Below are 16,431 nucleotides of genomic sequence, written 5' to 3'. Positions count from 1 at the left end.
CTATCATGTAAATGCAGAATTTACGTTACATCTCCAAAGCTTGTGAAAACATAAATGTATAGCATACCTTAATGCTTTTATTTAAAGTAGGTCATTCATTAAGAAATGTATCACTATATGACATGGGCCTGTTGGTTAGAACATTTCTACAGTGGTTTGAATGTGTCAAATTGTAAAAGTTGACTTTTACAAAAAAAAACAAAAAACAACAACAACAATAATAATAATAAAAATGTATAATTATAATTATTACTATTAAGTAGAATTAAAAAAATTCTTAACAAATAGCCTGCTGTAAATAACAACCATCAACAATTTATGATTAATATATGAGATTAAAATATGTGTTAGCTAGTTTATGTTTTAGAATACAATATGGAATATTCTCATAAATATTTGTAAAGAAATCATTGGCCCTATATGTGCCTTTTACAAGTATTTATATTAATGAGGAAAAAAAGTGCATGTTTTTACCAAAACTAATATTGGATTTTTTTTATGTGCGTGTGTATAACAATATAATTTGTGCAAAAAAGTATGGGTTTTTCTCTCTGAAGAAGTTGCTTGACCCCATTTAAAATGTCATTACAGACGTTTTAAGTTATAACTAATGTGGTTTAAACGACAGATTGGAGACAAAGCGGTTTTAGGAAACACTCGTCACCACATTGTTCTTTTCCCAAACGATGCATCGTACTGATAGTTCAGCCAGGAGTTACATCGTTGTTTGGGAAACACATTAGACTGAATATGCATTCATTCATTTTCTTTTCGGCTTAGTCCCTTTATTAATCTGGTGTCACCACAGCAGAATGAACCGCCAACTTATCCAGCATATGTCTTACACAGCCGATACCCTTCTAGCCGCAACCCAGTACATGGAAATATTCATACAGACTTATTCACACACATACACTACAAACAATTTAGCTTACTCAATTCACCTATGCCACATGTTTTTGGACTTGTGGGGGAAACCGGAGCACCCTGAGGAAACCCACGCAAACACAGGGAGAACATGCAAACTCTACACAGAAATGCCAACTGACCCAGCCAAAGCTCAAACCAGCGACCTTTTTGCTGTGAGGCGATTGTGCTACCCACTGTGCCACCGTGCTGCCCCAATTTAAATATATATTTCCTTTTCCTGTGATAGTAAAGCAACATTTTCAGCATTACACCAGTCTTTAACATAATTCTTCAGAAATAATTTTGAATATGCTCATTTGCTGCTCAAGAAACATTCCTAATTATTATTAATAAGCAAAACAGTTATTTTTTACAATTACAATAAATTTAACTTTTTTTCAGGATCCTTTGATTAATAGAAAGCTCATTAAACGTGTAATTAACTTATTTTTTGTGTACTGTAAATTTCTCTAATGGCATTTTTTCAATCTCCTTCTAAAACAAAACAGTTGTGTGCTGTACTGTATATGCATTGTGCCACGGTCAATGTTGAGTGGCTTATTGCTTTTATATAAAGGTAGACAGAGGCAGACTTAACCAATAAGCGAGGTAAGCAACTGCTTAAGGCTGCGGGAAAAAAAAGGGTTCTGACAAATGCCAAGAAGCCCTATATTAATCATATAGCTCTTTTATAAACAGTCTATCACAGTGGTGCAGTGGGTAGCACGTTCGCCTCATAGCAAGAAGGTCGCTGGTTCAAGCCTTAGCTGGATCAGTTGGCATTTCTGTGTGGAGTTTGCATGTTCTCCCCGTGTTTGTAAGGGTTTTCTCCGGGTGCTCCGGTCTCCCCTATAGTCATGTGCTATAGGTGAATTGGGTAGGCTAAATTGTCTGTAGTGTATGCAAGTGAATGAGTGTGTACAGTATAGATGTTTCCTGATGTTGGGTTGCGGCTGGAAGAGCATCTGCTGCGTAAAATATATGGTGGATAAGTTGGCGGTTCATTCCACTTTGGCAACCCCAGATTAATAAAGGGAATAAGCCAAAAAGAAAATGAATAAACTTTGTCTATAACCATTAAGATTTTAATGTTATTACTCCTTTTCAAAACCGAGAATCCCATGAATAGTGGAATGTTCCTTCTGTACTACACATCCAAATATTAAAATCTAACAACAAATATGGCCAATAAACTGTACATAAATAGTTTGTGAAATTATTTTTATTTGGGAATTTATTGTATTTGATTTTACATTGAGAAGATAAAGGTTCTGCTTAATTTACCAAAAAAAAAAACAGAATCTACAGAGAGGGAAAAAAAAAACCTACAAAGAAAGAGTCCGCCCCTAAAGGCAGAAACAGTAAACTGACAAATAAAACCAAAAGTTTACCAAAGCTACATAAAACAAAATCGCTGAATGTTCTGTTTGATTTATTTCTGGTTTCGGTTTCCTGTCCTGTCTCGTTGACCTAGTTTCCTTTGTTCTCAGTTTACCGTGACTTGTTAGCAGTCGTGAAGATTCTTCCATTAATCCTCTCCAGTTCCTGTTCAGTAATTACCCCTAGTATTTAAGCTGGTCATTGTTGCTTGCTACACTAGATGTTTGTTGTTTCAACAATAGGTGAATGTGCTACAACTGCTCTTGAGGTTTCCTGTGGTTTTCTTTATAGATTTATTATTGAAGGATTTATTTTGCTTCTTTGTTCCTTTTGTTGTGTCCTATACAGTACTATATGTAAAATCTTTAACTAATCCGTTAGCCTTACTGCTATTTTCATTTATTCTAGAAACGTAAAACTTAAAATAAAGTGTATGCCAATAGATGCGTGTTAAGAAGGAAAAGATCACTTAAAAATGGAAATTCATTACTCATCACTTATTATTCTGGTGTTGCTCTAATACTGTATGCCCTTCTTTGTTTTTCATACCACAAAAGGCTAGCAAAGCCATATAATGCAGTGAATAAAACATATGTTCCAACCAAAAGCCTCTGGGGATACTACAATATGTGGTGAAAAACAAACCAAAACATAATGCACTGTATTATCAAATAAAAATCTGGACTTTTTGTCTCCATGAATGAGTGCATGTCCATGAAAATACATAATCGAGCTGATATACTATGTATTTGTATAGAATCGCCTGCCTCGTGCATACGTGGGTCAAACTGATTCAGACTTGTCCAGTGCACTATAATGGAGCTTTCCTCACATTGTTTATTCCTTTAAAGTCTGTCCTTTGTTTGTGTGATATTTCTGTGCATTAATAACTCAGTAAGTATCCTTCTAATTGTAGATATGTTTGATAGAGTGTCATTCTGTATTTTTGGTTTAAATCGCCTTAGGAAAAAACTTTTATGAAGTTTTTAAAATAAAATCAGATGTTCAATGTATAAAAATATAACATTTCAAAATAGTTAAATTTATCGGCTAATATATCGATTAATGACCTATAAATCTCAAGACTTATCAATTGTCAATATCGGCGAAAAAATCCATATTGGTGCAACCCTGACATAGATTCATAAGTATATATTTGGATGTGACAATACCTTTCCTCTGGGTTTGGCAGCAAACCTTGCCTTGATCCAAAAGGGCTTAGAGGACAATCTTCTGATGTAGGATCTGAAGATTCTTCTTTAATAGGAGACAAACATCTGAGTTCTGCTGATGGTGCAACGTCTGCAATGAAAAATCAGATTTTCTTTAAAGTTGCCATAAAATCAAAATTGACTCTTCACATATTTACATGTATATAGTAGTGCTTGTTATAAATGATGTATCTGTGCACTTCAATATTTATTAAAAATTAATTTGCCCTCATAAAATGTCAATATATACCATAAACCCCCCAAAGTTACATTTCTTCACTTGCTGTTTACATGGAATTCCTTTTGAGCAGGGATATCATTGGGTGTCTCAATTCTGCTCTGAATTCGGCCATTCATCAATCTTCCTTAATTTTGATATCAGTGGCGATCTTTCAACAATCAAATTGGTTCCCAAAGAAGAAAATCATGCACTGCCCTACTTTTTTTTACTTTTCTTTTTTTTTTTTGTACAATTCGGATGTACACTGACCGGCCACTTTATTAGGTACACCTGTCCAACTGTTTGTTAACGCAAATTTCTAATCAGCCAATTACATGGCAGCAACTCAATGCATTTAGGCATGTAAGCATGGTCAAGACAATCTGCTGGAGTTCAAACCGAGCATCAGATCGGGAAAGAAAGGGGATTTAAGTGACTTTAAACATGGCATGGTTGAAATGGCCAGACTGGTTCGAGCTGATAGAAAGGCACGTCGAACCTTGAGGTGGATGGGCTACAGCAGCAGAAGACCACACCGGGTGCCACTCCTGTCAGTTAAGAACAGGGAACCGAGGCTACAATTCACACTGGCTCACCAAAGTTGGACAATAGAAAATTGGAAAAATGTTGCCTGGTCTGATGAGTCTCAATTTCTGCTGCTACATTCGGATGGTAGAGTCAGAATTTGGTGTCAACAACATGAAAGAATGGATCCATCCTGCCTTGTATTAACAGTTTAGGCTGGTGGTGGTAGTTTAATGGTGTGGGGGATATTTTCTTGGCACACTTTGGGCCCATTAGTACCAATTGAGCATTGTGTCAATGCCACAGCCTACCTGAGTACTGTTGGGGCCATGTCCACCCCTTTATGTCATAAAGCGCAAATAATCTCAGACTGGTTTCTTGAACATGACAATGAGATCACTGTACTCAAATGGTCTCCACAGTCACCAGATCTCAATCCAATAGAGCACCTTTGGGATCATGTGGTGGAACGGGAGATTTGGATCATAGACATGTAGCCGACAAATCTGCAGCAATTGCGTGATGCTATCATGTCAATATGGACCAAAATCTCTGAGGAATATTTCAGTGCCTTGTTGAATCTATGCCACGAGGGATTAAGGCATTTCTAAAGACAAACCGGGATTCAACCCGGTTCTAGTAAGGTGTACCTAATAAAGTGGCCGGTGAGTGTACGTTACAATAGCAAAAAACCAATGAGACATACTTGCTTCTGTTGAACACAAAAGGAGATATTTTGAAGAATGCTGGAAACTGACTTCCATAGTAGGAATAAGAAATATCATAGAAGTCAATTTTTATCAATTTCACTTGCAGAAAATCTTCTTTTGAGTTTAAACAGAATAAAAAAAGACTCTCAAAGAGGTTTGTGACAAGTGAACGGTGAGAAAATGATGAGTGAATTTTCAGTTAAGGATGAACTATCCCTTTAAAATGATTGCTCAACCTAAATCAGGTAACCAGAACTTTGAGACACTCATGCAACGTTTCCAACATTTTGCAAGGTCCTCTGCATTGTTAACTGTAAAATCACATTGTTATGCTAATTTGGAAAGCGTGGTGAATCTTTTAATCCCTGTCCTTTTTATTTTTAAAGGAAATTCTTGCATGACAGCTAAGAACTTGTCTGGACAAGCCAATAAATAGTCCAACCGTAGGTGTTCAGCACACAAAATCAATAATCATCACATTTCTGCATGTTGATTTGTTATAACACGCATAGTTATCACACCCATTGTTGTACTCTCTAAAAATGCTCAGTTCTTACAAAATACATTGACTTTTTAATGTGGATTCAATGTATTTATTATTTCAGCCTTACTGAGAATAGATCTCTTTCAATGCATGCTCACTGAATACACTATAAAAGCTCTAATAGACGGCGGCACTTTTGTCTTTTTTAAGGCAGTTCGTGACATCAGGCATTCAACAATCATCCTCAACAGGTTGAGACTTGAATGCTCCAGCAGAGGAAGTGTTCGCCTTCAAGTCTGAGCAGCTTTAAAATGCTCTGCTTTGGGAGAACAGACATTCACAGGTGTGCCATCTACACGCATTACGAGTCATCTCGGACTGGGAATCTGCACAATGGAAATTGAGGATATCTCAAATGACTCGGACATCAAGTGTCAGGAGAATATCGACCACAACCGAGCGCTGTACATTTTCTTCTCATCGGTGGTGGTGGTGGAGTTTATCTTGGGTCTCCTGCTGAACATTACAGTCATCCATCTCTTCGTCTTCAAGATCAAGTTCTGGAAATCGAAAACCATCGACATTTTTTTGTTCAATCTAGTCTTGGCGGATATTTTGCTGCTGATTGGATTGCCTGTAAAAGCATACAACTTTCAGCAGTGCAGTGAAAACAAGTTTGTCTGCAAAGTGCAGCTCTTTCTGCAGTTTCTCAACCGAGGAGCAAGCATCGCCTTCCTCACCGTCATCTCCATTTATCGATATTTCAGCGTAGTCCATCCAGGCAGGAGAAAAGTCATACGGATTTTAAAACATTCGCCTCAGATTTCTATATTTATCTGGGTATTGTTGGCAGTTTTGACCATCCCGGCTATGATGCAGAGCTTTATCAGATGCAACACCAAAGAAAGTGATGATGAAGATCTCAGCCCTGTTGTTATACTGAGAGAGATTGTTTTTTTTACGCAGATCTACATCCCGTTCCTTGTTCTTGTGTACTGCTCCATTCGGATTGTCCAAAGACTCAGAAGTCAGAAGTCGATAGGAGACAAGACTAAGCTGCGGAAAGCCATGTTCCTGGTGGCTACGGTGGTTCTGGTCTTCGCGATCTGCTTTTTGCCGTATGCCATTACAAGAGCGGTGCAGTTAAGAATGGGGCTTGTGATGAAAGAGGAAAAAGTTGCCGTCGTTAAACTGTATGATGCGTTCATTTGTCTTTCTTATCTAAACTGCTTGCTGGATCCGATTCTGTACTGCCTGAGCAGCGGTAAATTTAAGAAGTTGTACATATCAATCTATCTGCCCTTCCTGATGGAGAAGGAACAACAGGAAGAATTAGATGACACCGCAGATGATTGATCTACGTAATAAAGATGCTGCTGAATATCAGACGTCCTGTTTTGATGTCTGCATCGAAAAAATTCACAAGTGATTTGATGTCAGCAGACATCATATAAGATAAAGTATTTAATGTTTGTGTAAATAAAATGTCAAATAGTAATGTAATGTTTAGCTGTCATTCAGTGTAGCATATTAATGTGAAAAGAAAACGGCATACATCTTAAATTATCAACGGTTTGAAGTAGGGCTGCACAATATATCGTTTGAGCTTCGATATCGCACAGTGATCATTCGCAATAGTCACATTGCGAGTATATGCAATTTTAAGTTTGGATTAAATTGATCATTTCGCAAGTGCTTTTTGAGGTCTGTGACTGTGTGAGGGGTTTAAAAGCATTCAGGCTTAAGAAATTTTACCGTTTTTAACTATCAAATTAACAACGATTGATTTTATTGAATTGTTTATAAAACAAAGACTTTGCAGTATTACTTTACATTTGTTTGTTCAATTACTGTATATCTGAATACATTTCGACTCCTCGGAAAACAATAACATGCTGTTTATTTAAGTTGTATCTTTTTCTTTATTGAACATATCAATGCTTTTAGATTATATTTTTTGCATAAGCACTCTCCTACAGAATAAGCCCAATCAATTTAAAATGATAAACTCTTTCTAAGTTATTGAACTCAAAATATGGTAATGTTAGATTTTTCCAAAATTGTGCAGCCCTAGTTTGAAGTATAGTGGCAAAGTATAAACATTTAAAATGTCAATTAATTAATATTAGGGGGTTAGACTGAGATCATAAAATAGAGAAATGTAAAATGTTGTAAAATATTTATTTTTTATATATGCCTGACCAGATTTATTAGGTATTTAAACTATTATTACACTGAATGACATCTTAGTGAGTGTCTTCTGTAAATCATGGTAACTGTACAGTATTCTGTATTCAAACTGATAGTCGATATTTTTGCTGAGAAAAATATAAACAGGATATATTATAATGTATGAGAAAACAGATTTAAAAAAAAGTTTGATGCTATTTGTCTTTGAGCCAATTTCTATTATGTTTAATTTTCAATAGAAAAAATGCGTAGCTATCAACTTTCTACATTTACATCTACAGTTTACATTTGGGAGAGTCTTTTATTCAGTGCACAGACTGAACACATTTACATGCTATCATTTGCTTTTCTTGGGAATCAAACCCAAATAATTCCTAGTGCAAATCTCAGATATTCATTCATTCATTTTGTTTGCGGCTTAGTCCCTTTATTAATCAGGAGTCGCCACAGCGGAATGAACCACCAACTTATCCAGCATCTGTTTTACGCAGCTGATGCTCTTCCAGCCACAACCCAACACTGGGAAACATTGCATTCACACACATACACTACGAACAATTTAGTCTATTCAATTCTCCTTTACCGCATGTCTTTGGACTGTAAGGGAAACCGGAGCACCCGGAGGAAACCCACAAATAAAAAATGTATGCTTTTAATATATTTTTTAAACCCAAGCTTTTATTGTAGATTAACATTTAAAAGTTTAATGCACAGGTGTCTATTTCAGTCACTGTGACTGTTTGATTTTTAATCTGCTTTTTGGTTTCTGTTAATTTAAAATTGTCCTGATGAAGCTTAAATGTCCCAGAAGTCATTATGCATTTCAGTTTATGACTTTAAGTATTTATAAATGCATGTATAATAAAGAGTACGGTTTCTGTCACCTGTTTACATGACGTCTGCATGACATACTGGACTTTTTGTGATGTTGTGTATTTGTAAACATGACTCATGATCTGTAGTCACAGACAGTCTGGTTTTTCTTTACTGGAATTTATTACTCAAGAGACTTTTCTATCAGTCACAGAGGATGAAATGTGCTAGTATGCACTATTTTTGCATTTCATCATGCTTTTATTTTTCAATCATTGTTTTTGAGTAGTGATATGTACAAATATATTGAATGTCAAGTTGAATTTTGTAAATATAGAATTTTATGAAGACCACAAAGGACTTTTTTACTGTACCACTGCTGTTCTCAGTTGCCAGCGCGTCTGACTCATTCTCCAGCTCACAAAAATAGGTGGGTTTGGTTAAGTTTTCCTTGAAGGCATCTGAATTCCCAGCAGAGTTGAGGAGATCAGTTTCTGAAAGGCTCGAAGGTGTCTGGACTTGCCAGGGTGCTAAGAATGCAGGAGATAAAATCAGTCCTGCAAGAGAAAGCAAAGTTCTGTAATAAAGACACAGAGTGGTCAAGTTTAGATACTGCATTTGTAGTGCTGGTGGCTGAGTGATTAAAGATTAAAAATATTCAGTTGAAGTCAGAATTATCAGCTCCCCTGTATATTTTTCCCCCAGTTTCTGTTTAACAGAAAGATTTTTTCAACACATTTCTAAACATAATAGTTTTAATAACTCATTCCTAATTAGTTATTTATTCTATCTTGGCCATGATCACAGCACATAATATTACTAGATATTTTTCAAGATACATATTGCTTATGTATTGCTTATATATATATATTGCTTGAGGGGGCTAATAATATTTACCTTAAATTGTTTTTTTAAAAATTAAAGAACTGCTTTTATTCTAGCTGAAATAAAACAAATAAGACTTTCTACAGAAAAAAAATACTAGAAATACTGGGAAAAAATCATTGCTCTGTTAAACATCATTTGGGAAATATTTAAAAGAGAAAAGAGAAAAAAAAAACCCAGAGGAGGGCTAATAATTTTGACTTCAATGGTATATTGTTTCAATAAAGAAACATTTCAGAAAAAATATGCAAGTATATTTTTGTTGCAAGTGTTATGAAACAATTGTATGTTACATTCAGAAATACAGTGTTTATTATGTATGCACATGTTATTTTTGGGTTTTAATACTGTAATTTGCTATTTTTTTACTCATGGTACTAATATTTAAAATACCAAAACCTTTAGTGTCAACAGATATCAGATACCACAGGCTTACAGGCTTAAATAAAAAAAAAACAATAAAATTGTTTAGAATTGATCAGACAAGTCATTTGTGTCATTTGTGTGTAAAATAGGTGTAAATTGTGTAAATATTGAAAAACTAATCAAAATAAACTATCATATATACATACTAAAATGAAAATATAGATTTGTAATGATTTGCAAATGAGTTTCTGTACTCAACAGTCTATTTCGAAATAAATAGATGTGTTAAGTAAGTGTAACTACATACAGTATTATACATCATATTTAATGAACTATTATTAAACAATAACAGAGATGTATAATATTTGTGTTTCTAGGCTTCAATAATTTAGTTATTTAATGATAAATAAAGCAAAATTAAAAAACATTACAGAGGTCTAAGGTCAGTTTAAAGACTGCATTTGAAGTGCTGGTGGCTCAAAAACAAAATTCAAAGAGGGGTTAAGTTTGCAAATGTTATAGGTCTGATAAAAGATTTAAAAATACTTTGTTACTTTGAATGATTTTTTAAAACTTATGCTTTTCAAGTGCTTTGAAACATGCAGTGCTCAACATAAATGCGTACACCACATTAAATCAATTAAATTAAATTAATATTGTATCCATTTCTCAGTGAATATGGGTAATATACTGCATTTTGGTGCATTTGAACACAAACAGATTTGTTAAACAGATATATTTATTAAAATCATATCTTAGTCACCATACATCTTTAGAAATAGAAAAATAATACATTTAAATTCATGCCAAATATTTCAATAAATTGTATAAATTTTTTGTTTCTCTTGAATTTTGCTTGAATTTACATATAAATTTGGGCGTACTAATTTTGGACCGTGATCGTAAGTTATTTTGTTAGATAAGCTCCAGATTTGGCTTTAGTGTTGACTAATCTAATGTATATGCACAAATATAATATTGTAAAGTAGTATAAAACAATACATTTAAATGAGAGATTTGTGAGGGATCTACTCATATATGCTAAGCACTGTATAAGTTTTTCTCAGTAACCAGATAACCAGCAACCATTAGCAGCTTGAATCATTGTTCTGAGTATTTTTGCAGTCGTACCAGGACTGATGAGCGACAGCAGTGTGTTCTGCTCCTGTAAAACCCTCTGCAGCTGCTGCACCTGAAGCTGAAGGAGAAGCTCTTTTTGGCCTGTATTCTGTTGAGAAACATATAAAATTACATATAAAATTCAACAAGTGTGCTGTAGTATACCGTCTAAACTTGTGTTTGCTAACAGTGTAATTTACACAGTTACAATAGTTTTTTTTATAAATACAGTTGTTACTGATAGAGATGTATTTGTAATGGTAAGCTTTAGCAATTTATTTAATAATAATTTTTATAATTATTTAACGAAACATTTCAGTGTTAACAGATGTTAGATGGAATTACAAACATTAACAACCGACAATTTAACCACATACTTCATTCATTAATTTTCCTTCAACTTCTATTATTCTTCAGGGGTTTTAAACAGCGGATGCCCTTCCAGCTGCAACCCAGAACTGGGAAACATCCATACACACTAATTCACACACATACACTACGGACAATTTAGTTCATTCAATTCACCTAACATGTGTTTGAATGTGGTGTAAACCCGAGCACCTGAAGGAAACCCATGCCAACACGGGAGAACATGCAAACTGTTCCCAGCCAGGACTCGAACCAGTGACTTTCTTGGTGTGAGGTGATAGTGCTTACCACTGAGCCACCCTGTTGCCCTTTTAAAGCTAAAATTACATTTATCAATTAGGTTTATTTGAATGTCTAAGAAGAGTAATTGTGTCTCTCTAAAATTGGCAAAACAAGGTCTAAAATTCAGAATATGTTGAGGGACATTTATAATTTAAAATTTTAATCATTTAGTTTTTAATAATTATGGAATATAACTAAGCATTCAACAGATGTGAAATGAAAACATGATTTTTAGATCATTAAAAAGTTTATTTTAAATTATTGCTCATTTGAGATTTAACATGTTAAACATCTGTGTTATACTTTGTTACTATCTGAATGGAATTCAAACATATTTTTAATTGTCTGTTTGGGATGCATTTGTCCTTGTTTTGTTTAACTTTATTATGTTATTATACTGTAAGCTTAAATTTCAGATAATTGATATGTGTGATCTTGTGTGTGATCTGAAATTTTGTCAAAATAATCTCAAAGTCAGGGCCATTAAACATCGTGATACTGCGATTACTGGTGTAACAATGCAATCTAAAGGTGACATTAAGACAATTCAAAGTAATTAAATTTAGCCTGATCCACTAATATAACATATGCTAATAATAATAACACAATCAACCGAAATCGTGAGACTGACCTCCGCAGGTAATCTTCGAGATGCTTTAACGTCATGTTGTGCAGTTTGGCTGGTGGTTCTGTCTGGTTCAGAGATCTGCTGTTCCTCCAACACCTCCTGACTCAAAGACGTCGATATTGTGGGATATGGTGGACTCATGGGAAGTTTCTGAAGACTCTCCAAACAGCCAGTCTTTGGATTCAAACAGCTTTCTAGTGAAGTTCGGTTCCGGGGTATTTCCGCAGACATCGCCCTCGAGATTGACTAGTTATAGAACTCTGTAAAAATTTACAAGTAAGTTAAGTAAAACCGTTTTTTTAATATGTAACGTTAGACTTTACAAAAAAGAAGTCCCAGATAGCAAAATACACTCGGGCCAGTTCCGGCTAGATTGTCGCCTGCCGGATACTTACCCCTCGGCCCAACTCCGGCTGCCGGACTCGGGCCGGATGCCTGTGGACTCACTGCCCGATTCCGGCCCGAATCAAGCGGGCCAGATGCGGCGGCCGTAAGCGAGCCGACGCTGCGCATCCGCGCCGGAATCGGCGCGAGGGTAATGTGCGCTGCGGCCCGGAGCTGGCGCGACTCCGTATTTATACACCTTATAAAACCTTTTGGTATTACATTGGTACTTGATATATGGTATTACAACCATTTGAATTTATACAACAGCAAACACAGGCTATAATGTAAACACAAAGTGTAAGCACTGTGTTTAACCTTTGAATAAAATGCAAACTGCATACATATTCTGTAACGAAAATAATCAGACAAATGACAAAATAAATAAATGTTAAACGTTTATTGATTGCAAGAAAAAAATAGTACTAAAACTTTATAAATAATTTTGTAGTGCACAAGAACATCAATATAAAAACAACAATAAAGACACACAGAAAGATGTAAACAAAAAATCTAAAAATTACACACAAACACAGATGTTTTTTTAAAACAACCCTGTTTTCCCAATAGACTTGAATTAAAAATTTGTACAAATTTTATATAAACCTAAATATAGAAACCAATTTAAGATATAGCAAGAAACATCTTAAAAATACCAATGACAATCCGTAAAATATCCAAGTCAAACTTGTAAAAAGTACTGCAGAATTCTGAAGAAACATCTTGAAACATTTTTTAATAAAACATTAAAATAATAATAAACAAACAAACATTATATATATATATATATATATATATATATATATATATATATATATATATATATATATATATATAATTGCAGAAGTATAAAGTCAAACTTATTTTTAAATAAACTTGAACAAAATCAATTGCACAAACAGCAAGACATGAGTGAGATGATTATACATTTCATATATAACACGTCTTGTGCAATTTTATATTTATAATTTTATTTGTATTACGTTTATTAAAAATGTATCAAGATGTTTCTACAGAATTTGGCGCACACACATACATACATACATATACATATATATATATATATATATATATATATATATATATATATATATATATATATATATATATATATATATATATATATATATATATATAAATGCAAATGAAAGAAACAAATTGTTCAAGTATCAGGGAACATCCTAATACACTTAAAATGTTGTTTAAAAAATAAAACAAAATAGTGATGTAGACATTTGACACATTAGCTTTCTCTTCTTTCTTCCTCCATCCCTGTCAGGGGCAAGTTGTAGCTACCTTGTAATGCATTTTTCCGCTTCTTTATCAGTGGTGTGGTATGGACATTTGTCCTTGCTCCATCTGTGATTAAAAGATAAACAGATAATTAGTAGTGAACAAGTACTAATGTAAAAAAAAAGAAAAAATTAGGAAAAAAGTAGGCTACCTACGAAGCAAAAAAAAAAACAATAAAAAAAAAAACAAATAAACTTAAAACACTTTGAAATTTGCAAGAGCTTGAACTTACCAGTTTCTTCATTTGTTCGGGCTGCTCCTTTAGTTGATTTTCAAGCTTTTCCAAATCAAATTGGCCAAAGGAAGGTCAAATGTGTTTACATCTGGAATTTCATCACGTCTGTTTTGGTTTTGTAAGAATCAGGCCCAGCTGCAGCTTTATGACGTTGCATGATTTTAAAACTTCAGTCAGTCGTGCTAAAAAAGAAAAATAACAGATTAGTATAAATCAACCTGTAGCTTATTCTCATACAACTTCTGTAAATACAACAGTGGGTTAGACACTGCTGATATTCTCTAGTTGATCTTTACTTTCTAGCTGCATTAAACCTTAACAAATTTAGTGATGTCTTCAATTCTTACAAAGACATCACGAGATGCAATAAGTTCTGTCTTGATCTCAAACTGCACTAGAACAAAGACTGTAAATGTTCATAGGTGTACTGCAGGAGTGTCCAAACTTTTTGGGCCGAGGGCCAGATGCAAAAAAACAAACGTTGTCGCGGGCCAAATTTTACATACATCACACAGACACGTGTGTGTGTGTGTGTGTGTATATATATATATATATATATATATATATATATATATATATATATATATATATATATATATATATATATATAAATACAGTTGAAGTCAGAATTCTTAGCCCCTCTAAATTATTAGCCACCGTTTATTTTTCCCCAATTTCTGTTTAACGGAGAGTTAAACATTTTTTTCCACACATTTCTAAACATATTAGTTTTAGTAACTCATTTCTAATAACTGATTAATTTTATCTTTGCCATGATGACAGTAAATAATATTTGACTAGATATTTTTAAGACACTTCAATACAGCTTAAAGTGACATTTAAAGGCTTAACTAGGTTAATCAAGTTAACTAGTCAAGTTAAGGTAATTAGGCAAGTTATTTTATAACAATGGTTTGTTCTGAAGACTTAAGGGGCTAATAATTGACCTTAAAATGGTTCATAAAAAAAATTTAAACCGCTTTTTATTCTAGCCGAAATAAAACATAAGTCTTTCTCCAACATCATTTGGGAAATATTTAAAAAAGAATAAATCAATGAGGGGCTAATAATTCAGACTTCAACTGTGTGTAGATGATAGATAGATAGATAGATAGATAGATAGATAGATAGATAGATAGATAGATAGATAGATAGATAGATAGATGATAGATAGATAGATAGATAGATAGATAGATAGATAGATAGATAGACAGATAGATAGACAGATAGATAGACAGATAGATAGATAATAACAAGAACTGCTGCTTAATTGAATGCATGTAATAGCGACACCCGGTGGTTATTTATTAAATTACGTTCATTTTTGTATAGCGGGCCAGATTCTATTGATATTTATAAAAAGCCTCGCGGGGCGCAAATGGCCCGCGGGCCGTAGTTTGGACACGCCTGGTGTACTGGAATGTACAGTATCTGTGCATCTTGATGGTGGTCTTAAGATTTCTGCCATAGTCATTGATGGTGATGGTACTTGTGGTGCTGCATTGATTTCTGAAATCTTCATACCTGCCTTTTATCCAGCCTCTTTGTTCCAAGTAATTTTTCTTCATCACGGTATAGATGTGTCTATACTGTCCCTTGATCAGATACATTTACAAAACAAAACATCACTTTAGTATAGTGCCAGGGCAAAACTCACAGGTTGTAATAGATCAATGACATAATGTTGACAGTATGTGTTTAAAATAATTGCAAACAAACCTGTTCTGTCTTTAGATGTATGACAGGCGATCATCATCCTCATCTGTCTACCAGTCAGAAATCACAGTTGCGTGTGGATGTTTGAGTCGAGCTTCCTCATATGCATCTATAATAAAACATCACATTGTTGTTAACCTCCCGTAAAGAAAAGTTCAAATCCTGAAATACTATCAAAGTTAATTAATGCATATAATACCTATAGTGTAAATAATCAGTACACAGAAGGTTGCACAAGATTTATTCGGAGATTCATGCAGAGTGACAGCCTTATGAATCTGAGACATAGATTTGTAAGATGGCCAAGCACATGCATAATTCTGTACCCATGAAGATTAACCTACCATTGTGAAAAATGTTTGATGATAGCCAATAACAATAAACCATTTCAGCTGTTTGTGAAGCAATTAGTAATGCAATGTCTGAAAAGCTCAATCTATGTTGAAAATGTATCAGCAGTTTACAGCTTATAATGGACTTTTAGCACACAACTATAACATGCTTATTCACGTTCAAAAGAGTGTGCCATTGACTTCTTTGGTCGTGATGTGCTGCAAAATGATCTCACTAACCTTTGTTAAACAAGAACAATAAGACTTAACCAACAAATATTGTTACCCATTCATTTAAATCAGAATTTATCACTGTCAATAACATAAAAAAAAAAAAAACATCAAAATTTGCTTTAAGACGTTCAGTTTTACATTAACTG

At 34.1% G+C, this 16,431-nt stretch overlaps 2 protein-coding genes across 10 annotated transcripts in view; one reads left to right on the top strand and one right to left on the bottom strand.

The window, feature by feature from the left end:
* Nucleotides 1-16,431, bottom strand: part of si:ch211-140l13.3 — a 41,342-nt gene that overhangs the window by 20,915 nt on the left and 3,996 nt on the right. For 4 of the 9 annotated variants that reach the window (XM_073933657.1, XM_073933661.1, XM_073933656.1 and 1 more), the window contains exons 2-5: nt 12,095-12,351; nt 10,825-10,891; nt 8,817-8,999; nt 3,462-3,591 (exon numbers count right to left, since the gene is read on the bottom strand). In XM_073933657.1, the coding sequence (XP_073789758.1) occupies nt 3,462-3,591; nt 8,817-8,999; nt 10,825-10,891; nt 12,095-12,322 (608 nt within the window). In that variant the 5' untranslated portion in view covers nt 12,323-12,351. Of the gene's footprint in view, nt 1-3,461; nt 3,592-8,816; nt 9,000-10,824; nt 10,922-12,094; nt 12,352-12,486; nt 12,641-16,431 lie in introns of those variants that run through there. The other 5 variants (XM_073933655.1, XM_017352700.4, XM_073933658.1 and 2 more) reach the window with 2 other exon arrangements.
* gpr31 (G protein-coupled receptor 31) lies at nt 5,775-8,799 on the top strand. The gene is made up of 2 exons (XM_073933673.1): nt 5,775-6,988; nt 7,459-8,799. Exon 1 carries the CDS (start codon nt 5,833-5,835, stop codon nt 6,793-6,795), a length of 963 nt encoding a protein of 320 aa, XP_073789774.1. The 5' UTR covers nt 5,775-5,832; the 3' UTR covers nt 6,796-6,988; nt 7,459-8,799.

The sequence above is a fragment of the Danio rerio genome, chromosome 20 (assembly GCF_049306965.1).
Source record: "Danio rerio strain Tuebingen ecotype United States chromosome 20, GRCz12tu, whole genome shotgun sequence".
Taxonomy (NCBI): Eukaryota; Metazoa; Chordata; class Actinopteri; order Cypriniformes; family Danionidae; genus Danio; species Danio rerio.
The sequence above is the reverse complement of the archived record's forward strand: the minus strand, read 5'-3'. Positions and strand labels throughout refer to the sequence as shown.

What these genes read in the sequence shown, in the direction of transcription:
- gpr31 (XM_073933673.1), top strand. Translation starts at nt 5,833, where the DNA reads ATGGAAATTGAGGATATCTCAAATGACTCGGACATCAAGTGTCAGGAG.